Source organism: Plodia interpunctella, chromosome 20 (assembly GCF_027563975.2).
Source record: "Plodia interpunctella isolate USDA-ARS_2022_Savannah chromosome 20, ilPloInte3.2, whole genome shotgun sequence".
Lineage (NCBI taxonomy): Eukaryota > Metazoa > Arthropoda > Insecta > Lepidoptera > Pyralidae > Plodia > Plodia interpunctella.
In genome coordinates, this window is record NC_071313.1 from 7,997,515 (window position 1) to 8,020,595 (window position 23,081).

A 23,081-nucleotide genomic window follows, 5' to 3' on the forward strand; every position below is an offset into this window, starting at 1 on the left:
CTCAGCTCAATCTGTGTGATTTGTCCTAATATATTTATTTATTTATTATTTATGTATGTTTAGATTTTGATGCGGATTTTTTGATAGATAGTGTGATTTCTGAGGAAGGCTTATGTGTATAATTTATTATGGTTTTACCAGAGTGACCACTTACTTTGAAGTGTATACAGATACTATGTGTATACAGAGTTTGCATACATACAAACAAGCAACTAGTTATATACTAAAGAACTTACATCAGTATCATCATTTACAATGATATTGGCCGCGTCTACTATCACAAGTGGGATGTTAGGTGCGATGGCGCTTAGAGCTTCGAACGTTTTGCTTGGCAGCTTGGATGTGTATGATTCTGTTTTGTTGATGAGTGCTGAAATATGCGGAACGATAACATTAATTTATTTACGAAAATCTTAAAATTCAATTTAAGTAAGTACAGGAAATTATGTCAACGGCGCATATTGTAAATAATTCAATGTTATATAGATCGATCACATTTTTGAGCATATCTCTGTGATATTACAACTAAATGCCTCTGACTTTTACCCTTGGGAGATTCAGTTTGAAATTAGTGCTGTAACGCCGCGAATCCAGAGATCAGCATAAAAATAAAACTTTCTAGATTAGGCTGTGATTTTTCAAGTGGTCGCCTGTCTTACATTAACCATCCTTTGGAATGCTATTACCTGTCAGTTGTTAAGGCTATGTGTCCCTTAGTCGCCTCGTAAAACATTTTCGGGATGATATAGAGTGGTGATACGCATTATTTCAACTAAATGCTTAAACCTGAGAAAAATGTACTTAGTATTATTAAACTTACCATTTACATCTTCAATAATGTCTGTTATAATATTAAAAGGTCCAGTAGTAGCACTGAGAACTTGTTTGATCTTGATCCAGATCTGATCTGTGATGCTGAAAATCTCATGATCCATCAAATCTAAGACTCTGAAGAGTAGCTTGAGACTGTAATTAAATGAATCAGTGGTTAGGACGCTTCTCTGTGATTGTGAGGTCCCAGGGTACTAATTCTCATGCAATCGAAGTTCATTTTGTTTGTGGAACGTTGTGGAAAGAAGGTATAAAATTATAAAATTTTAAATTGTCCGTCTGACCGTAAATATGTTTTCATTTTTCCATTTATTTAAAAATGTTAACACAAACCTCAAATGAACACTTCTATCCATATGGTTCCAACTGAACCAAAAGACTTTTGCTTCCTCTACCAAGAGCTTTACTTTCGCCTTCAGAGCCTCATCCATTCCATACGTCTTGTATTCAAATAGATATGGCAAGTCTGTATGCAACTTTGTGTATAAATTCTTTACGTTGTTGATCAGTTTCGTCCAGTTGATCGACTCTAGAGGACTATGAGACGAGTTAGTTACTTTCACTATCTGAAACGAGAGAGGTCAACGCTGGAAAAGGAAATTCAAAAAAGCATAAAGATAAAAGATCATGTCCCATTGAAATGGAATATCAATTTACAAATTATCAATTTAACTTTATCAATTTAACGTAATTTATTTAACGTTATCAATTATTAATGTCGGTACTGCTTATGTAATCATATACACAATATTGTAACTTAAATAAAGAGAAAAAAAAGACTAATGATTTGAGTGACTGTGGGGCGACTCGTCTGTTAACTTGCTGTTGCCAAACTGTCTCTCCTCTTACTCCATAAACCTTAATCATCGAAGTAGCAGATAAATTAATAAAATTTGTCTACTATTTCGACTAGAATAGAAGAAGACGAATTAATTTTCTTAGTTCAAGTTTTTTTACAACATTACTTACAGCTTTAGCAATAACAGAATCACTTTTTAAACCATTTTCGATGACTACAGACGTGTCGCACAAAGTTGAGACTAGATCGTCGTCAGCACCCGTTGGAAACTCTAAATACTGTGATGCGGAAGATAAGGTTTTGTTTCCATTGCATAGAATGTCTTCCGATGGAGTTGAGAGGCATTTGTAAGTCTGTAAATAGAGATTGCGAAGTATGATTACTTTAGGGTTCGCCTGTTGCACGCTGCAATGTGATGACATAAATAAATAACTTCTAAGGCTCAGAAATTTACCTTATATTCATTAAGCATAGTCAACAACATTGTCTGCAAAATATAAGGGTAAAGCTTCTTCAGCCTGGCAATCAGTTCCACAGGCATTAACGCCAGTTCTTCATTCATAGCTTCTACTATAGTGGTAATGTCTATCAAAGTTGGCGATATTTTGAACTCCAGTAACGCATTCTGTTTTACTACTTCTTTAGCTAAAGCGCCGTGGACTGTGATTCTGAAAATTGGAAGTAATTTATGTTGAATATTACGAGCATAAGATATTTTTGAAAATAGATTTTATAGTTTTGGACGTAACATATCTGTGTTAAGGATTAAAAATGAAACCTTTGGGGTATATCTTGCCGCATTTTGCTAAAAATAAATAAATTTCATTGATTAAAAATCATTATAAGTAGTTATTGATGTCGACATTAAAACTGAAATGCCACTGTGAAAATTTTTAGTTGTTAAGAAAAAGTAATTTTAAAAAGCAATCAAATTATAGGAAAGGGTGGCATAGAAATTGTTGCTAAAAAGCATTCAGATAACATTATTTGAATGCTTTTTAGCAACAATTTATATTTTATAGTATAGTATAATATCTATAGTAGTTATTAGTTACTATACTTACAACATTTGTTTTCCAAGATGTCCCTTTTCTCTAACAACTTTCACAAAATCCGATTCTTCAGTGACATTAAACAGTTTGAGCCAATCAACGTCGAGTTTCTCCACCTCATTCATTCCTATCAGACCGTTGGTAAAGTTCTTGATGACGTCAATCGTTTTGTCTAGAGAATACATCTGCTCAGAAACATCTTTGCCTAATGTTCTTTGTATGACTAGAGATGCCATAACATTTATCTGTAACTCGCAAAGGTTGGAAATTATTGTATACCATCATATCTACTGAGTTTATTGTAAAAAAATGTGTGACTATGGTGAAATAAAAAAAAAAGAAAAAATAAAGAATGTATATTTTATCTTGATAAAATAATCTTTCTTACATTGTCTCTAACTTCGTAAATGCCGAAAGACTTGATCAGGTCTGTGATGTAATCTTTCCATGCGTTGGTACACAGCTTTTTCTTCAATCCATCAGCTTCGTCCTTCGAGACCCAGAAGAATTCCGCGATTCTACCGTTGTCGCAGAACATTTGACCGGGATAATTCAGTTTTGATGTCAGAATCTGAGAATAAAGAAAAAGTAATTAATAGATTTTTTATTTATCAATTAATTAAATGTTCCGACACCGCAAAATACAGCTGAGCGACGGATTTATTGATAATTAATCGACTATATACAATATACATTATGTATCATCACAATATTAGCGATGCTTTCAAAGTTATGACAAAACTAACATTTTTGTTTCCAATAGTGAAGAATTCTTATTTTATAGTTTATTGTATATGGTTAAGAGCACTGTCCTGGACAAACAGAATATAATAGATATCATACCCATTCGAGTCCTGATTTTTCATTTTACTAATTTTGATAAATTCTTAATTGTAAGTATAATAATACAAGTGTACCTGAGTACGCTCAGCATCAGCCAAAGCATCAAACCCTTTGCCCACAACGACAGCAGGCAGACTAGTCAACACTTTAACACCGGCGGCGTTCCTCAAGGAGACGTCATATGCCATCTGCTGAATGTGAGTATTTATATTGATGACTTTCAGAGCTCCTTCCATTAGCTTCGCAAACAGTGTCGTGTAGAAGGATACTTCGAATTTCAAATCTTCTGGTAGAAACTTGTATATTAGTTTGGTTATTTGAGCTATCCTAGAATGGGAAGATAATATAAATATTTTTTATATGTTTTGTGATTTTCATTGCAGAAGGAGCAATACCGAAAGTAGCTGGCATAAACTCGTCAAGAGTGCCAATGGTCTGATAACTAAAAATGCCGAAAACCGTGCGTAGTGAAGAAAAAAAGGTAAGCAAATGGACCTTGGGCTACAAAACCTGACTTAGCTGAGGAAGGATGAAACCTGGATAAAGCTCAGATGAAAGAAATAAAAAGACATGTGATATCTAGATGTTCACAAGCGATAAATAATAAACAATGCACATAGAATGTTTATTATGCATCAGATAGATACATAAATATGATAGATGCAATTTGCCTGCGGTTGTAAACATAATGCACACGACCGCAGAGATTCCAGTATGATGACTGACTGACACAGAAGTCACATTTAAAACTATAAATACGATGTATATTATTTAAAAAATAACATTACATTTTGTAAAATTACAACGTATAATGATTATAATTTAGTTATGTAAGACTATATTTTATGTGGATTTTGGGGAGATATTTGCCAGTAGAGGGATGTAAAAGTTTAATATAAAATTTAACAAAATATTACCTACTTATGGTACAAGTGGGAAAATGTTGGACCGCTGTGATGTAAAACGTTGAAAAATCACACCTATAAGTTCTTATATCTGTGCGAAAAATAATCGCCTTTAACAATGGCCAATTAAGTTACTGGCGGCTTTTTATTTTTCAATGTCAAACTATGAAAAATATTACACTCACCCATTGAACACTCCATCAGAAGTATTAGTAGCAGTATCGGCGATAACCGTCACAGCTCGTTTTAAAACAACTTCGGCAGATGCCATAGACCTCGTCCCATTTTTCTTCACTCTTAAATCGTCAACCACACTGCTTGTCGATGGTTTTATTATTCTATCTAAATATTGCACTCCTGTGATTAATGGTGCACTCAAATCATTTATGGTTCTGAAAACTTGTGTATCCCCGAATGTCGGCTCGAAGATTTCCAATATCTTTGGTATGCTAAAAAGTGAATTTTGATTTTAAAATGACAGTAGGTATTTAATATTTACAATTTTAATATCATAAGTAGTTTTTTATGTTCTTTGATGCAATAAGTAGTAAGTATTTTTTCTAACCAAAGATATAGCTAAGTCATAGGCATTTGCAAATTCGGTTAATATTATTAGTTTTACTTAACGAATTTGGAAAATAGGTAAAGAATATATCAGTCTAAAGATTATGATAAAAGAAATAAAAATCCAAAGAAAGAAATGACGAACCAGATAGATTATTTTGAAGGTTACATAACTTACATAGTCAAATTAAAATAACTAAAATCATTGTCTGCTCCCAAAAACAAATCTACTAATTCTGGAGGCAAGAAACTCTCGATCTTAAGCATATGAAGCAGTGCAGATAAAGTGTTGCCCAGTCGAGACAGCCTGCTGTCTCCTGACAATTTGAAGTACATTTCGCCTGCCTGAAGGTGAACACAGTTCAAAGAATAAATAGAAAATACACTTTGAATTACACAGATAACTTAATAAATTATATTATTAATAATAAACAATCGTTTTATTTGTTATTGTTTATTTAAATTTCAAACAAATAAATGAAAAATGCTTAGTCGGCGTACCATTGCAATGTATTTTTCAAAATTCACTTCCATTAATAATTTAACAGCTATTTTCTGCAACTGGTCGTCTGATAGAGTACATAATTTTTCAACTAAAATACCTATTTGTTTATCATCTGTCATATTTATAATGTTTGATATAGATTGTGCACTGCATCTGTCTAATGCTCCTTTGAATACCTGCAAGGAAATAAATATATTATTGTTTAACTAATCAAAGTGAATGCATATATACTTCATTATTGTGAGATGGTTCGTAATCTTTATAGAAGGTTACTGAAAAAAATATTAAGTGTAGAAATCAATAGAATTCAAACTATATTAAAAATCTTAATATAGTTTGAATTCTATTGATTTTCCCTAGTAGAACCATCTATTAGATTTTAGGGATGTTTAAGTAATACTTGCAAAAACACAAACAATACACCCTGACACAGTAACACACATAGACAACTAACAAAAAAAAACAAAACAATAAAACAATTTGATTATTATAAATGTAAAGTTGTACAAATAACTTTTATAATATAGACTTTTTGTAATAGTGAAAATATGACTTACGCCTTGAAAATTGATATCTGATGACATGAGTCCATCCACCACTTCATCTGGAAGGTCTAACTCTACAGCTATTGTCCTTTTCGTCCTTTCTGGCCTTTTGAATAGGTCTTCAACTCTTAAACCATTTTCTGCGAAAATTATGGCAGTATTAGTTATTTGTCGAATTCGAAGTTTTTTAGTTGTGAAATTAATTACATAAAATCTAACTTTATCTTTATATAATAATAAATTTACGCTAATGGAAAATAGCCAACCACAAAAAACTTCAATGAGGAGTTCTTTCAGTCAAATCTCTTACAGATTTCAAATTTAAACAAACTATACTTTCTTATAGTGCATACTAGTTTTAAACTATAAAAGGAAGAATCTTCTCAGCAAAGATTCAAGACACCATCCATTTACAATTGTTATCCGGTTGTCGACTATCGGTCAAGAGGTGACAGAATAGTAAAATTTATAGAAGACTTTAGAAATCCAAGTAAAGAAAAAGTATCTTACTGCTAATATCAACGAAGGTAGGTTGGTCTGCTATGTCGGACAATGTGGACAGCAGCTTTAAGGCGTCCGGCACCGTCCCTGCTGTCACTAGCACTGTCTCGTTGTACAGCAGGGGTGAGAACTTCCTTTGCAGTTGTGTCAATCTGAATAAAACACGATTTTATTTACACTGATTGACAAAAAAGTCTCTCTTTTTATCTTCTTCTTCGTGTGTTTGAGGTTGTGATGTCGTGAAGCCCAGGGCCAGTGCAAAAACAAAACTTTAAATTTTGAAGATTCGGATGATTTTTTAATCGGCCCCAAAAGTCAGCCTTGCGGTACACCGAACATAAAATATAAATATAATTCACCAATTTTTTTATCACAATGAGTGTTATATAAATTTCTAGTTTACAAAATACTTACAAAGAAAACATATATACGTGAAACAAGATATGGGTGTAGCTATAATGTATTCATCAAGCAAAAGACAATGACTAGTGTTATCAAAAGCTTACTTGGAATCTTCGTAAGTGGGTATTTCCTCGAACTGGTCCATCGGCAAACACTCATTGTTGACGCCGCATATAAATGATTGTAGGAACGTTAGAAGCCCAGCGCTGGGCAACGCTCGCGCTGGGAATGAACCTGGAATGTTTGTATTTTAATGTGAATGTTAGAATTTAAATGTACAAACAAATTAAATATACTTAGGTATAAACCATTGTTGCGCCAATATAAATTTTATTAATTACGTACTAAAATAGCTTAAGTGTACTAACAAATTGTGAGTCCTGGTTACTTGGATAAATATTTTTTCATTCATAACGATCCTAGCAGCGATCGCTCTGGAGACGCCACGTTAGGGAAACGGGAACGATGATTTTAAACTAATAAAAGTTGGTTGTGTTATGTTTGTGTACTTACACGTGGGAAAGTCTTGGTTATCTACGTTTATTCTCACTATATACAAACTTAACATGACAGCGACGGCCCATGCTACACCAATGAGGGTTATCTGTAAGAGAAAGACGTAATTAATTTTCCATATCAAACTTGTCAAAGCATTTATTCCGAAATTAGAACTTCACTGGCACTTTTATGTCAAATTTTATACTATATAGTAATTTCTCAAAAAAATACAGTAGTTTGTTACTGTCATTTCGGAACTGTGTTTCGGAATGACCTCTGCGGAAATGAAATACCAAAAGAAACCTATTCAAACAATGTTATCTTTCGCTGTCATCTTAGTGTTCTCGACTGCCACGCTCCGAATCTAGGGATAACTGCAATTTTATTTAAAATTCAATAAAGTTTTTGTTTCATCTTTATATGTTAGCTGAAAAATAATAATTTCCTTATCAAACCTAAAGGAGTGTAATTGCATTTTTTATTACTTAATGTTAACTACTGAAAGTCGCTTTCGTAATATTTGATTGTTAATCCTTCCTCATAGCATTATTTGGTATGCATGATTGCAAGTTATTGAAACGGACCTTGGCCTCCGACTCTCTATGACTGAGGAAGAAACTGGGAAAATTCTGAATTGCGAAGCAAGATCGATCAAATATGACACCGAGTGTTGTTTCAAAACAAAATAATTTTGGAATTGCAACTAATCTATAAATAGGAAGTAAACAGCTGACAATTCGGATGTTTACAAGTATAGCATACTGGTAAACATACGATAATCTCATAACAATATATGATTGTATTTGTGTAGAAACGAACAGTATTGTTTGCGAAAATTATGAATGGTTGAAAAACTAATCGTCATTCTCCCACGGAAATCGAAGTGTGACATATATTTTTATCGTTTCCGTATGAAAGTGCATAGTTGTCATTTCATTCATTCAATTTCAGTACTTCAGAGCTAACATTATGAGAACCAAAGCTATTATATTTAAGGTTTATTTCGTCATAGCTAACCAACTTGATTTATATATTTTGTTTTCATAAACAAAGTAGGTGTTTTAATTAAGAGTGGGATTCTTAACTTTTAGTTCCTAATAATGAATGATAAGACAAATGTTCGTTTAATTAATGTGAAAGAAATTTTCAAAATTCCCTTGGGGCTAACTCAATCTACGAGTTTCGTTTAGATGAAAATTCGTTAGAATATAGCACAGTATAGTTTTATTTTAGAAAAACACAAGCACTACCAACAAATATCTATATAGGTAGGTTTATACATGGTAAGGCGAGTCACTACTCATTACAATTTTACACAGTTAATATATAGTTCTTAAGCATTAATTTACATTTGGTACTGGTTTCTAAATTAATTATTTTCTCACAAATATTGTTTGAGTAATTATTCAATATAGATGGCAGAAAATACTCCCCTTGAGTTAGCCCATGACACAAGTCTCGAATTTACTTTGAAGCTAGATCAACCTGTGTATATCCTTACATATTATAAAACAAAGTCCTCTGCCGCGTTTGTCTGTCTGTGGTCTGTTCGCGATAAACTCAAAAACTACTGCACGGATTTTCACCAAGAGAGGTCTTTCCTGAGGAAAGTTTAGGTGTGTAATTTATTATGTTTTCACTCCAGCGAAGCCGGGACGGGCCTATTTATATAATACATATCATTTATACCAGTTTCCGTTTCCGTATAAGGTAGTCCTTCCACAACAGCAGCCGAAGTTGCTGAGCGCCCGCCATCGCGCCGCACGGGGTTGGGACCCCGCATCACTGGAACAATACATAAAGTTGAAACACTTTTATTCTCTATTTTGGAGTTAAGCTCGTGTTGTGTCATTATGTGGAATTAAACTAGCCTTTGTTAACTTGACCAGTCAAATAAACCATGGCAATTCACGCAATAAATAAAAATAATTGTAAAACTATTATAAATAAAGCTAATTACAAACGGAGATGAGATTCTACTTAAGTCGCCAACAGTTAGAATAGGTTCGTTAATATTAATTACAAAATCTGGTAAGTTAGATTTCAAAGTCAAAACGTTTTATTCTAAAACCATAAGGAGACCATATGGTTAGATCGATAGATGTAAGTGTATAAAAAGTAGAAAACGTATTATTAATGAACTAAATTTTTGCCATTACAATACCAAACAAATTATAATGATCAAGATTGATTGATAAACACCCAAGACCAAACTTTACCCGTTGCTCTTATCATGTGATTTTTCTACGGAAGCAATTATTTTTCTGGGATGAAAGGTAACTTATGTTTTTCTGTGTATTTCAAACTCATCATCAACTGCCGGCTGGGGTACATGCCTTCCTTATGGATGGCTCCGTATATGGTCCTATAGCATAGGCCATAACACACCCATAGCGGATTTTACGTAAAATTACATATACAGTCACCAGCACATCAACCTACCAAAATTCATTGCAAAGTCGTCGCTATTACCGCGCCATAGAGCAGGGTAACTGTACTTATGAAAAAATTTCAATACGATAGGATTGTAGTGTTAGATAGAAAAACACTGGAACGTATGTAGCACACGCGAGCTGTCGGCAGACTGCTAGCAGGGGCACGTGTGACGATTCCCGTCGAATAGTGTTGGGTCTTCCTCGAAATTTGCTATTACTAGACATATTCTAGAGCCTAGATCTTCAGTCCAATCACATCTTTGCATGCATGATAGCAGTCGACAGGTCGCGGTCACGCTTGACGCTGACAGGAAATGACAAAACATATACGGACGGACGAACAGCATCACGTATATATAGCTGGTTATTATTTCATTACACCCGTGAAGGACAACGCAAATTGTGAAGAAAATGTTTGAGGTTATGTCAATTAATATAACTATTATTAAGTGACATTGGTGATTTAACTGAGATGTCAACGTTAATTTTAGTTACTTGCATAAATTGCTAGCTTTTGCCCGCGGCTTCACCCGCGTGGTTTCCCACGGGGGCAGTTATTTTTCCGGGATGAATCCTTCTCCGTACTTCAAACTATACGTATGCAAAATTTCAAGAAGATTGGTTGGGTAGATAGAGCGTGACGAGGTAACAAACTAATAAACTTACTTTCTCATTTATAATATTAGTTAGGATTACAATTATTAGATCGCGATCTCATCTCTGCCTAAATGGCATCCCAGTTGCGTTCGGGGTTGTGAAGCCGCGAAGCCCGGGGTCTAAGATTTTAAAAACATAATTCATCTTCGCATGCGCCCGGTTACATTCGGGGCTGTGGCGTCGCGGGTCCCAGACTATATATCTCTACATAGTATACAAGTTTATTTGTTAGACAAATTGAACCACCGCATAAAAATTAGCTATCAAATAAAAATACCACACCCAAATCGGTTCCCCCGTTAATGAGTTACGGTGCCACGTAAACTACGGACACACTTAGCGGTCAAACTTATAACACCCCTCTTTTAACGTCTGGGTTAAAAGCAAAGTCGCTTCCCGCTGTATCTCTGTCCCTATGCATTATAGATCTTTAAAACCAAGCAATGCGAGTTATTTAAGTAGATGATGGTTCAAGAGGAAGGTTAATAGTATAGTTTATTATGGTTTTAAACTTAGTTTAAAAATAAATTACAAAAATACGAGTATGTGACTTGCATATTTAATCTCAATTTCGACAATAGTAAGTCAGGTGAGTGTGTACATATTTTTTCTAAATTTATACTTATAAATACAATGTCCGCACGCCAAGTGACTCCATCCCTGGACCCTCCATGGACTTCTATACGGCGGTAAAAATGGCGAATTTGCAATAAACTTGGGTAAATTGATGTATTGTTCACCGTAAACAACATAGTGCCGAAACGTGACATTTTATATCAAAACGTGAGGAGCAGTCAAATTGTTGCTTGAGCGGTCTTTCAAGGTCAATTGACCATGCATACGGCAGTGGAATCTCTAAACCACGTTATTATTTTACCTGACAGTTTAATGTTCTGTTTAGTCTAGTCCAGTGGTTAAGACCGTAAGGTTCTATAGGTTCGAATCCTACACGCGCCACATGAATATCTCATCTCATTGAGCTAATTTTATCCCTCATTGGGTGTACTGTTGCTGCTTTTCAGTTATTAAAGCTTTATATCCCTTAGTCGCCTCGTACAACATCCACGTGGGGATATGGAGTGTTAACATACTAGTACGGGAGTCACACACCAATTTTAAAGTTATCCAAATGAGTCCATAAAGTCATTTTGGCATTGGTGTAATGACCTTTTGTTACGCATGCAAAAGTCGTCAACGTATGCTAATAGACGAGCAAATTATTTTACATAAGAATTACATCACTTTGACACTTTCGCTGATACCTACGAATCCACAGGCAATTTATAACCAAAATAAAACAGTACCTACGTTTACGAGACTGACAGAGCCAAGTGTAGTAGTCGTGACATATGAGTTTGCATACCAATCTGACTCATATAAAGTAGTTTTCATAGACCACCACTTGCAACATCGTGAGGAAACCTGCACACTGGTGGACAGTTTAGTTCACTAGTGTGTATGCGACTACCAGCCACTAGATGGCGGTAAGTAGTCGTAAAAATCATGTCAGATGCCTTTACGCGACTTGAATAAAATCTGACACCAGTGTTAGCAATAACACACTCGATATGATGATGATGAGTACCAAAATTTCGGTGCCTCACTCTAATCTGTTTGCAAACGTGTTGCATTGTTGTGTTCCGGTTGGAAGGGTTAGAGAAGCAGTGTGATTACAGCACAGATAAAAGGAATAATTTTATCTATGGATTACAGGTTACTGTGGTAAAAGATCATAGGCCACAAAGGCGAACGAGTGATGTTTCAGATTTTAATAGCCTGCGGAGACTCTTTTCGGGACTGCATCGGTTTTAGTCTGTTTGGTATAAGTACCAAAAGACTAAAATGAATACACTACTTACTTATATGTGATTATCTGTGCCCTTAACTATTGTATTTGTGTCATTTTTGTATTTTTGTGTATGTGTTCTGTTGCTGCGAATATTAAAAGGTTTTTTATCTATCTATCATTATATATCACTAAAGCGAGCGAGGTGTACAAATCAACTTGGAAGAAAGCAAAAATACATTTTTTTTATGTATGTATGTATGTTTGTTTGTAGGTCTGATTTTGATGAAATTTAAAAGGTAAATGGGATCTGTCAATAGAATTTTTAAGTACGTGGGTCATCAAAATGGGTTAAGTCGTTTATGAGATATTTACAATTTTGTAAAAAATATTGTATTCGCGAGGTTAAGTTCGCGGCGAAAATCTAGTGTAAGTAATTTGAATTTAAACTTTATTTTTGTACGAAGGTACAAAAATAAACTCAAATTGTTGTCCTCTGAAATAAATAAATATATTAACCAACGGAATCACACATACTATTATCACTGCACAGTATGAAACAAAGTAGCTTCCCGCTGTTGGTCCCTATGTATGCTTAGATCTTGATAACTACGCGACGAATTTTGATACGGGTTTATTTCATATATAGTGTGATTCCTAAGGAAGGTTTAGGTGTATTTATCATGGTTTTACCTAAGTGAAGCCGGGATGGCCTCCTGCTAGTGTAATACAAAAATCCCACAAAAACGAAGCTGTTGAAAGCGTGGCCGTTATAAACAAATAAATCCTATAACGATATAATATTTATTAAGTGCTGAATAATAGAAAAAAAACATATATTTTCACAGTCACATATCAATTTCCACAGGTGAGTGTATCGACGTAAAGGCAGATCAAAGTGCACGGCCTTGATCTTGCTCCGGTGATACGATCGCTTCTATTATACTCGCGGCTCATACAACAGAACAATTATTTACGATATGATCTTAAGAAGCTAACTTTGTATTGTTTTCATTGGAATAACATGACGTTGCAATTGTCCGTGCAGTAAACCGTTGAAGAGTTCCGTCGTTGGAAGCCAATCCTGGGCGCGCCATCTGGTCATTTCATGTTTGTAGCAAGCGGAAGTAGGTGAAATTTTACCTTACTTGACAGACAGACAGGGCTACCGAGTAAACAAAATAAATCTGGTAATAAAATAGCATAATATCCGATAGGTAGAAAAGGTCAAGAAGAACACTAATATGAATGTAGCTTGTTTGACCTCGGGTCTATATCGGTACCAAATTCCATCAAATCAGGTTCAAATGTTTAGACGTAAAGCGTAACACACATAATGAAAAGACTTTCATATTAACACTAGCGGACCTTTTCCGTTTCGCTCGGGTAAAACCAAAATAAATTACACCTTTCTTAGGTGGCTATCTATTGGTGAAAACTGTACAAAAATCCGTCCGGTATTTATTTAATAAGATTATCGCGTTCATACAGACAGACGGACGGGACCAAGGGACATATTTTTATAATACGATACGATGGCTTATGATATAAGTAATAGTACTTAGTACCTAAACCATCTCTTCTCAGACACAAGAATCCACTCAACAAAAATGTATATAATCGTGCCATTGAGAAACTGTCAACTGATTCGTCACAGCTTTTAAAGCAGACAAGTGTAACATATGCTTAATTCACACAATAACTGTGGCTAACATGTGCGCGTCTATTGTCGGTTAATCACGGAAACTATTAGCGACGTCGAATTATGAAATATACTGCTAATGAAATATGTTACGTCAATAAAAAAATATATTTTTAACATTTAATTATTTATTACACAGACAGCGGGAAGCGAGTTTGTTCTTTTTACAGCACTTTTCGCTGTATGTCTCGTCTCTGTGTATAAATAGTTCAACGGATTTTGATAGCGTGATTCCTAACAAAGTTTATGTGTTATGGTTTTGTCCGAGCGAAATTTATTCTAAACTAGATGTGAAAAAATATATGGCCTATGGCAATCTTGGATAATTTACCTTTCTAATGGTGAATGAATTTTTGAAATCGGGTTGGCGGTTTCGGAGATTACCCGCCTCAAACATACAAACTCACAATAACGCTTACCTCTTTATAATAATAATAGGTAGGTTACTCGTACGTTATTTTGAAATGACAACGTTTCAAATTTTGAATTTGCATATGTTTATTTGACTGCACCTCTGTTTAGAGTTGAGGAAGCGGATTATTTAATAAACAACTGGGATATTTTGGCAATATAAATTTTCTACATACATAAGTCGGCACATATCTATTCATTACACTTGCTATCTCATTCGATTCTCCGTTTCTACCTACACATCCCTAGGGTCTTCCTTTAGTTCTTTTGACAGACAAAGAACTGCAGATAATTGGCTATGTCTGTAGGTACATTGGAGATATCAAAGAAAATATATTATGAGGATCTTTAAGTGTCCAGGTTTTATGTTTAGTACACTGGCCACTGAGACTTAATTAAGAAGAAATTGCAATGTATTCCTGGTTTAAATATTTTTTTAAATACAATATAGACCAACTATTTGAATAGTATGGGACTAATAGAAGCCAAACATTATTGTTTTTACTGTTTTTACTTGTATGTTTGTTTGAGGTAACCAATTTTTTGGGATGACAGGATTTGACCTCGTGTCAAATGCCACTGACACGCAAATAAGAAGATAGGTACTTTAGCTGTTAATATGCTTTTAAGCTTAAGTTTTAAGAGGGCTATCAAAGCATAATACCCATGGGAAATTCCCTAAAGCTTAGGTAGCATTATATATTATTTCGGAATGCATTGCAAAATCAACTAAGTACACGATTTACATAGTAATTTCCGCTTGGCGTCCATCAACAGAAAATTGATCTAACTATTCACCAATACAATACGTACAGTCCACTCCAAGTCAAAGACCTCTATGCCTCGGTAATAGGTCTCAAATTTGAGATATGTCTCGTTGGCGACTGTACCACAACAACATGATGTTATGAAGCTTTCCGGTGAATTTTAAAAATCATTCCCGACTTTTAATGAGTTGATATTATGATAGCCTGTCAAGTGTAGCGAGGTGTGACTGTGTCGTGACTGACTGAGTCACCTAGCAATCTTAGTGATCTATCTGCATCGGAAAATTATTGTTTGCGTCTCGATAAATACATATATCGAACACAGGATGAACTTGGCTTATTTTATCCTTGGTACAGTCAACGACGCAATTAGGTATCCATGTAGCTCTCATTTCAAAGGCAGGCGCTTAGCGGCGAAGGACCTTGGGCTCCGACGCTCAGCAAGTAACTGAGACGCCAGATGTGTTGGAGGAAAACCCCATTTTGAGTCCGAATTTTATAAGTACCTATTCATGCACTGACTTCACAATCGTTCACATAGTATTGTGTTGAAACTGATTAAACAAGAAACTGTACATTTAGCCCTAGTAATTTGTTATAATTAAATTATTACATGTAAATAATACATCCGAAATGGTTAGTTTGAGCAACCAGCCGTGATTGGCCACTGTTTAGCCAAATCACAGTTCAGTGTTGCGTGCTGTGAATTTGTATCGTTGGTACACATTTACAGGGTTGCCAACAAGCCATCTAAAATTTTCGAGAATTGTGGTGAACCATGTTAGCAATTTCGACCCTTTGTTAATTCGTGAACAATTATTTTTCTTTTCTTTAAAATATTTAACAGATATCATTCAGATTCTTGATAGTTTGGTGGCTTACAGTCATAACCTTCAACCTCATCGATTTGTATGAAAGTGCAAGAATAATTTTAAAGGTAAAATAGATTTTTTTTTGATCGTTCGCTCTATGAGGTCATCTAAGCTGGCTGAGAAATTTTGGTTGGTGTGTAAAATAAAATGGCTACCGGATTTAAATTTTTAAGCATTCTGTCTTGAATCTTCGCCGCATCAAGAGGATATAATTGAATTGAGTTATAATTACAAATATTATATTTGTTTATAGCCAAAAATAGCAATGATTAATAGCCAATGATTGTCAGGCAACCGCTACATAGTAAGTATAAAAAAGACGCTTCCCGCTGTCTGTATGTCCCCTACGTCTATGTCCGCTTAGATCTTTTAAAAGTACGCAAGAGTGAACTTCACAACCGTTTGAACGCGGCGTGTAGCGCGTTTCATTAGTGTCCGACATTTTTTGAATAGATTCTTTTTTTTAATAAACATTTAACATATAATATAAATATATTACGACAAATCACACGGATTGAGCTAGCCCCAAAATAAGTTCTATACTTGTGTTATGGGATACTAACTCAACGATACTATATTTTATAATAAATACATATATAGATAATCCAAGACCGGATAAAATTAACATTGTACCAGTACTTTACTTATTTATAAAATAGGATAATTAAATTGATTACTGTGTATGGTACAATTTAATAAACAATAATAAGGGCCCGCGGCGGAGTTCAATACGCTCGTGAAATTCACCCACAACGGATTTAAATGTGGATTTTTCATTAGATAGAGTGATTCAAGAGGAATTTTCAGATAACAATTTATTATGGTTTTACCCGAGTAAACCCGTGACGAGTCACAAGTGTACTGATAAATTTTATTTATTTTTAAAATATGTATTAAACTTCTAGTATGGAAGGATTTATGCCTAAGGGACTAACACCTGTGACAGAACGGCATCATAAATAGTATATTTCTTATAGCCATATTCCACATGGCTGAGCTTACCAGTCATCATATGGAATGAAACACACACAGAACGACTTTCTTTTCTCCCAATGCCTTCACCATTACATAGCAGATAAATCATCGATTTGCTTCCTCACGATGTTTTCGTAAGAAGCAATTGGTATGTATCATGAATCATGATACCAATCTGACTTTATATCAAAAATATCATTCGTGTCACATGTGACACGAGTAGGATTAGAACCTGGGACTTTTCGGTTCACAGACCGCTTCTATGGACCAATCCATGACCCCGAGTCGATACGATAGTAGGTACTTTATCGAACCATTCATTTTCGAAGTACCTATCGAATAACCCATAATTATGACTGGATATGGTATAATGAGGACTGGTCTGGTTCGCACTCGCTCCAGCAGCTCGCCTTGGTTTAGATTTCAATTACCATAGTGCAAGTACCCCCTTGTTCAAACTCGGTGTCCTAGGTGAACAGTAAAGCCGACAACGCAGTGCAACGCGATGACATTAATTTCATAATATATAATTAATGAAATAAACGCAAAAACTTATATATTGATATAAATACGTTATTTTGACTGTCGCTTTCACGGCTAAACCGTTGGAACGATTTTAATGAAATTTGGAATAGATATTATGCCCTAACGGGCAAACATGATTGAACCCAGAACTGGAAAACGGAGCGCAGGACATCCCGCAACTAGATGGGTCGACGATGTAAAGGAAATTGCTGGCAACAACTGGATGGGGACGGCCCAGGACAGAGATGGTCGGCGGAGACGGATTTAGGCATATGCCCAGCAGTGGGTCACGGAGGGCTGCAGATGTTGATGATGAGGGCAAACATAAACTATTGGTCTTTTTTATCAACTTCCATAGTGCGTTAATAGGTTTTTTATTTCAGTTCATATGATCAGTACCTGTGATGACAACATTGATATATTATTAAATTAGGCATAAAAAACTAATAGAATCGATTCGCTGGAATCGAATATCATCGTCGCCTATGTTGTCGCCGTAATCTTTCACAAAAAGCATCGTGCATCATCAGTCGCTCACCTAGAACGCCTGGTTAAGCTTGACTGACATGTTTAAGTGTCCATCAAAAGAAAATGGCGGACATCACGAACAGCTGATGGAGAACAGTGAAGCGAACTATTATCATTTCAATTGAAGTTAATTTATTCATGCCTTTATTTAACTTGCAATATATGTATGTGTGTTCGAGCGATACATCCAACCGATTGAGGTGAAACACGCGTTTAGTTTGGATAACAGTGAATTGTTATGATAAGCATGAGCGGCTCCCGACGAGAGAACTCATCAACGGTTTACAGCACGATCATTATCATTGAGCTACGCTTTTATAGCAATAGCATTTGTCTGACAATAATAAAAGCTTGTGTTAAAAATGTCATTTTTGTTCCAATTTTAGTAAATTATTCTATTTCGAAAAATAATTATCCTACTCGTAAATAAAATATAGAAAAGTTATTTTAGTACCTACATTAGATAAATGCCTGAAATATCATAAAAAGACGTCAACAAAACACTAATGTCTTATTATAAAAAAGAAAATGTATAATTCATTATTTACTATAAATAACACAGCAATGCGTCACACGATCGTCCAAGTATGAACAAGTGGAAGTTATTATAGAAGAGTCAATTTCATAATTTGTTATTTTAATATCTAATGATTTCAAATTATCATTTCAGTACATGTAGGTATTATTTTCAGTACTTTGTTTTTCAAGGGACAGATGTTGTGCGAGGTCCGCCCGCGTTAGTATACGTTTCCGTGTCAATATCTATCTATTTCAAATTCCATCAAAATCGGCGGTTTCCGCTGTGAAAACCTGACAGATAGAAACACAGACAGACTTTGGTATTTATAATTATACTTATATAAGTATGGATTGCATGTGCAGTCTCAGAATTTCTATTCTATAACTTTTTCCCGACATTTTGACGACCTAAAGCCGTATTAAAAAAATAATAAAGCCGTATAAAAAAAGAATATTCATTTATTTCGACCAACGAAGTCATCATGCCGGACTGACTAGACTATACTAGAGATCCTGGGTTTGATCCCCGGATACCCAATAAGTCAAGAACGAAATTATCTTTTTCAGATGCACCTAGGTCTTACATGTTTATCTATAGGTACTTATAGTATGTGTTATTGAAAATAGGATCGTTAAAGTTAGCACCTCATGTGTGATTTGTCCATATATATTTATATTTTCCCCGAAATAACTTGCTGTTTAACTTACCTAAGTAAAATATGTAATTACTTTATTGCAATGTATGATATAACAACGTCGGTGTATTGAGCCTCCTGTATATGTGGTAATTATCATAATTATTGTTTATTTTTTTGCGATTCACAACATTTAATTGTCCGCAAGGCTTAATTATAGTTTTGTTCTTGACTTTTAAAGAAATAATAACACTGCTACCACAGTAGTTGAGATCGTCTTTTGTATGTTTCAATTTGGCTTTACCTGTAAAGCTGCGTTCATTTGGTTTTTTTTTTATATAAAAAATTTGCTGCGTCCCGTGGCTTCGCTCCAGTGAAATTCCGGGAAATTCGGGATAAAAAGTACCAGTACCCTATGTGTTATTCCAGGTGTAGTCCAGGTCCAGTGGATTTTGCATGAATGAGTAACAAACATGCACACATCCTCACAAACTTTCACATTTATAATAATAGAAGGATAGGATTTGAGTGCGTTCGACCTCAATCTAAACTAGGATGCCGAGATCTGCCGAAGGTAAAGTCGCAGTTGAATCTTCGAAAAATTTTAGGACTTTTTATTGCAAACAAATATGAAAACAGGTTAACGGCACCTGATGGTAAGCCACCACAGCCTATGAACGCCTGCAAATGGGTTGTCACACGAGCGTTTCCTACTTTTTGGCCTAGGGTCGACAATTTTTTTTTGTTGCAAATGACACAAAAACTTGGTTCATAAAAATGTTTGATTCTTAATCAAGCATTTTGCATTGCAAACATTTCATAAAAATGTTTGATTCTTAATCAAGCGCTTGAAGAAGATCACAAAATTGTTTACGTTTATCTACTGGCATGTTATTGTGCTAAATGCCATTGTCTGTGTCAGTCAACAACAGCCACTAACAATAAAGTCAGCAATCGCTTCGAGGAAATGCTCGTGCAATCTTCTGCAATTTTACATAATATGCATTTTTATGGAGCCATAGCGTAGCGAACGGTGCGCTCGACAACTACGGACTTTTATTGAGGATAATCAGTCATCAAAGTTACTATAAACTTTACTTGAATAAGATTTGTTTCTAAAAATGTTTTTTTTTAAGCTTTGATTTGATGTAATACATTTCCGCGCTGAATCGGAATAGAAATTATAAAATCAATTTAAAAACCGGTTAAAACAAAACATAAACAGAATTTTAAAGTGCGAGTCGGATTCGCGAAACAACGATTCCGTACTAACTATAAAAATAGCAAAAAAATGTTTGTTGTGTTCATCTTAATGGTGATCCATAAAATTATTTCAATGACGTATCTCAAATGGAAAAAAACGCTGCCAATTAAATCATAATAATAATATTATGTAATATCGTTTGGTACGTCTGCATGTCTACTAATAAATAAATAAATATATTAGGACAAATCACACAGATTGAGCTAGCCCCAAAATAAGTTCAAGAATTGTCTTATGGAATACTAATTCAACGATACTATATTTTATATAAAATACATATATAGATAAACATCCAAGACCCGGACCAATCAGAAAAAGATCATTTTCCATCATGACCCGACCGGGGATCGAACCCGGGACCTCTCGGTTCAGTGGCAAGAACTATACCACTGCGTCACCGAGGTCGTCTAATTTATTCGTAACAAACAATTTAGAATAAATTATACAAATTGAAGTCATATTATTTTTTTTATGATTATAAAAAGGACACAGCTTGGGCAACGTCAGAAACGTTAATATTAGAATTATCGCACCCTTCTTGAGAATGACCTATTGAGATCGGTAATATATGTACAAACGTATGTACCTACGTACATTTCGTACATTTACCCTGTTATTTATAAAAAAAGGTAAAGCATACTTTAAGAAGTATGTTTTATCACAGTCGCACTTCACAATATATAAAATTTGACATTGACAGAACGAGTTAAGACATTTTTAGCTTTTTAACTTGTTTATGAATGCGCTTATGTATTTTTTATTGTTTGTTAATTTTCAATAAACACTATATAATTATAAATTCAATCTCTAATGTAATGAATGTAATAACTCTATTGTAATGGATAAAATCAAAAACGACTGGATCGATTTTGACGAAATTTGACACAGAAATAAGAAACCTTCTGGAGTAACATAGCCAACTTTTTTATTACCTTATAACTTCATCTACTAGTTGTATATATAAAATACTAGCGGTCCGTTCCGGCTTCGTTTGGATAAAAACATGATCTGGGGCCACGACAGCGCCCCTGCAAGTCGAGCAAAAAAAAGCTGCACGGCCGTACCATCCTTTTCTCGAAGCAATTTAGGCCAATTTAAAGTAAAGCTTCCTCAGGAATCACCACCTATTGGCGAAAACCGCATGAAAAACCGTGCAGTAATTTTAGAGTATCTATCTATATGGCGAACAGATAGACAGACGCGGCTTATCCACCATGATCCACTTGTTAATTGACGTCCTTGGAGAACAGGCTGCGGTGAAGTTTGTTGCGCCGCTTCTTCTTCACTTGGGCGTTGGAAGCCGGCGGTTGTCTTATACATTTTGACGTATATAAGTGATGTTTAAGTGATGATAATAACTGATGTATATCATCCGGAGTTCAATACAGACTTTAGAATTTGCTAAAGTCTAGTATTTTCGTTTTGAATTTTCTGACATTCAATTGAACACATAAAAATCCCGTAAATGTACACAAAATAATATATTTTTCCTTTTAATTGGACATCCGGTAGAATATAAATTTATTTATTTTATTATTTACATTAGGTAAATTAATGATAATTTTGCAAATTTAATTAAAAGTCACCAGAAATTCGGTCAGGGACGTCATTTCAAAATTAACCTTGCGATAAATTCTACAATAAGACCTCATAGTTTTATTAATATTTTTATTTTTATTTATATATATATATTAAAATAACTCTAAAAATCTTGCGTGACTGAGGTTACTGAGAGACTGATTGACTGACGGACGGGCCTAGAAAACATCTATACTATTATTATAAAGAGGTAAGCGTTTGTGAGTTTGTGACTTTGTGACTTTGCATGGTTAATCTTCGAAACTACTGAACCAATTTCAAAAATTCTTTCACCATTAGAAAGGCACATTATCCAAGATTGCTATAGGCTATATTTTATCTCATATTTCTCACGGGAGCGAAGCCCCGGGCAACATCTAGTTTTACATATTAGTGAAATAATCTGTTCTATTTGTTTGAGAATTGGGCACCTGATTAGTGTCCGATTATCATAATAGCATATTTATCGCTACCCGTAAATATCATTCACTAACTAACCTTGGAGGAATGTAAGGCCAAGTATATATTATGTATATTAATGAATCGCTGAGGTAATTAGATGCCCTAGATCAACGAAATATTTGTAATGTTTGCGGATGCTGGCATAAATGATTTCTGGGTGTTTCTCTGAGCGTTCCGATCGGTGCGGCCGCGCTGTCATTTCAATTTTTCAAATTTTAACAAAGACAAGAATTAGTTTTATGATCTGACTTTATAATAATTAATCTGTACTGTAGTAATAAAAATTTTATGAATGACTAGCTTTTGTCCGCGGCTTCGCCCGCGTGAATTTTCCGTGATGAAATAATGTCTATGTCCTTCTCCACTTTCAAACAACATGTATGCAAAACTTCAAGAAGATTGGTTGAGTAGATAGAGCGTGAAGAGGTAACAAACAACAAACAAAGTTACTTTCACATTTATAATATTAGCTAGGATTAATTTTGGAAATTATTCCTTCCGCAAGAAAATGTACCTACTG

The 23,081-nt window shown here is 34.6% G+C and overlaps 1 protein-coding gene across 2 annotated transcripts in view; it reads right to left on the bottom strand.

Annotated features, from left to right (window-relative positions):
• ldd (lipid droplet defective) overlaps positions 1–23,081 on the bottom strand; it is an 81,630-nt gene that overhangs the window by 48,201 nt on the left and 10,348 nt on the right. Inside the window, exons 1-17 of one of the 2 annotated variants that reach the window (XM_053760466.2) lie at positions 9,888–9,921; positions 9,135–9,230; positions 7,461–7,551; positions 7,052–7,181; positions 6,555–6,697; positions 6,057–6,184; positions 5,496–5,675; positions 5,173–5,339; positions 4,616–4,879; positions 3,600–3,852; positions 3,071–3,253; positions 2,695–2,927; positions 2,085–2,298; positions 1,801–1,983; positions 1,165–1,397; positions 821–966; positions 237–370 (exon numbers count right to left, since the gene is read on the bottom strand). In XM_053760466.2, coding sequence (XP_053616441.1) covers positions 237–370; positions 821–966; positions 1,165–1,397; positions 1,801–1,983; positions 2,085–2,298; positions 2,695–2,927; positions 3,071–3,253; positions 3,600–3,852; positions 4,616–4,879; positions 5,173–5,339; positions 5,496–5,675; positions 6,057–6,184; positions 6,555–6,697; positions 7,052–7,181; positions 7,461–7,551; positions 9,135–9,200 — 2,748 coding nt within the window. In that variant the 5' untranslated portion in view covers positions 9,201–9,230; positions 9,888–9,921. Of the gene's footprint in view, positions 1–236; positions 371–820; positions 967–1,164; positions 1,398–1,800; positions 1,984–2,084; positions 2,299–2,694; positions 2,928–3,070; positions 3,254–3,599; positions 3,853–4,615; positions 4,880–5,172; positions 5,340–5,495; positions 5,676–6,056; positions 6,185–6,554; positions 6,698–7,051; positions 7,182–7,460; positions 7,552–9,134; positions 9,231–9,887; positions 9,922–23,081 lie in introns of those variants that run through there. The other variant, XM_053760465.2, reaches the window with a different exon arrangement.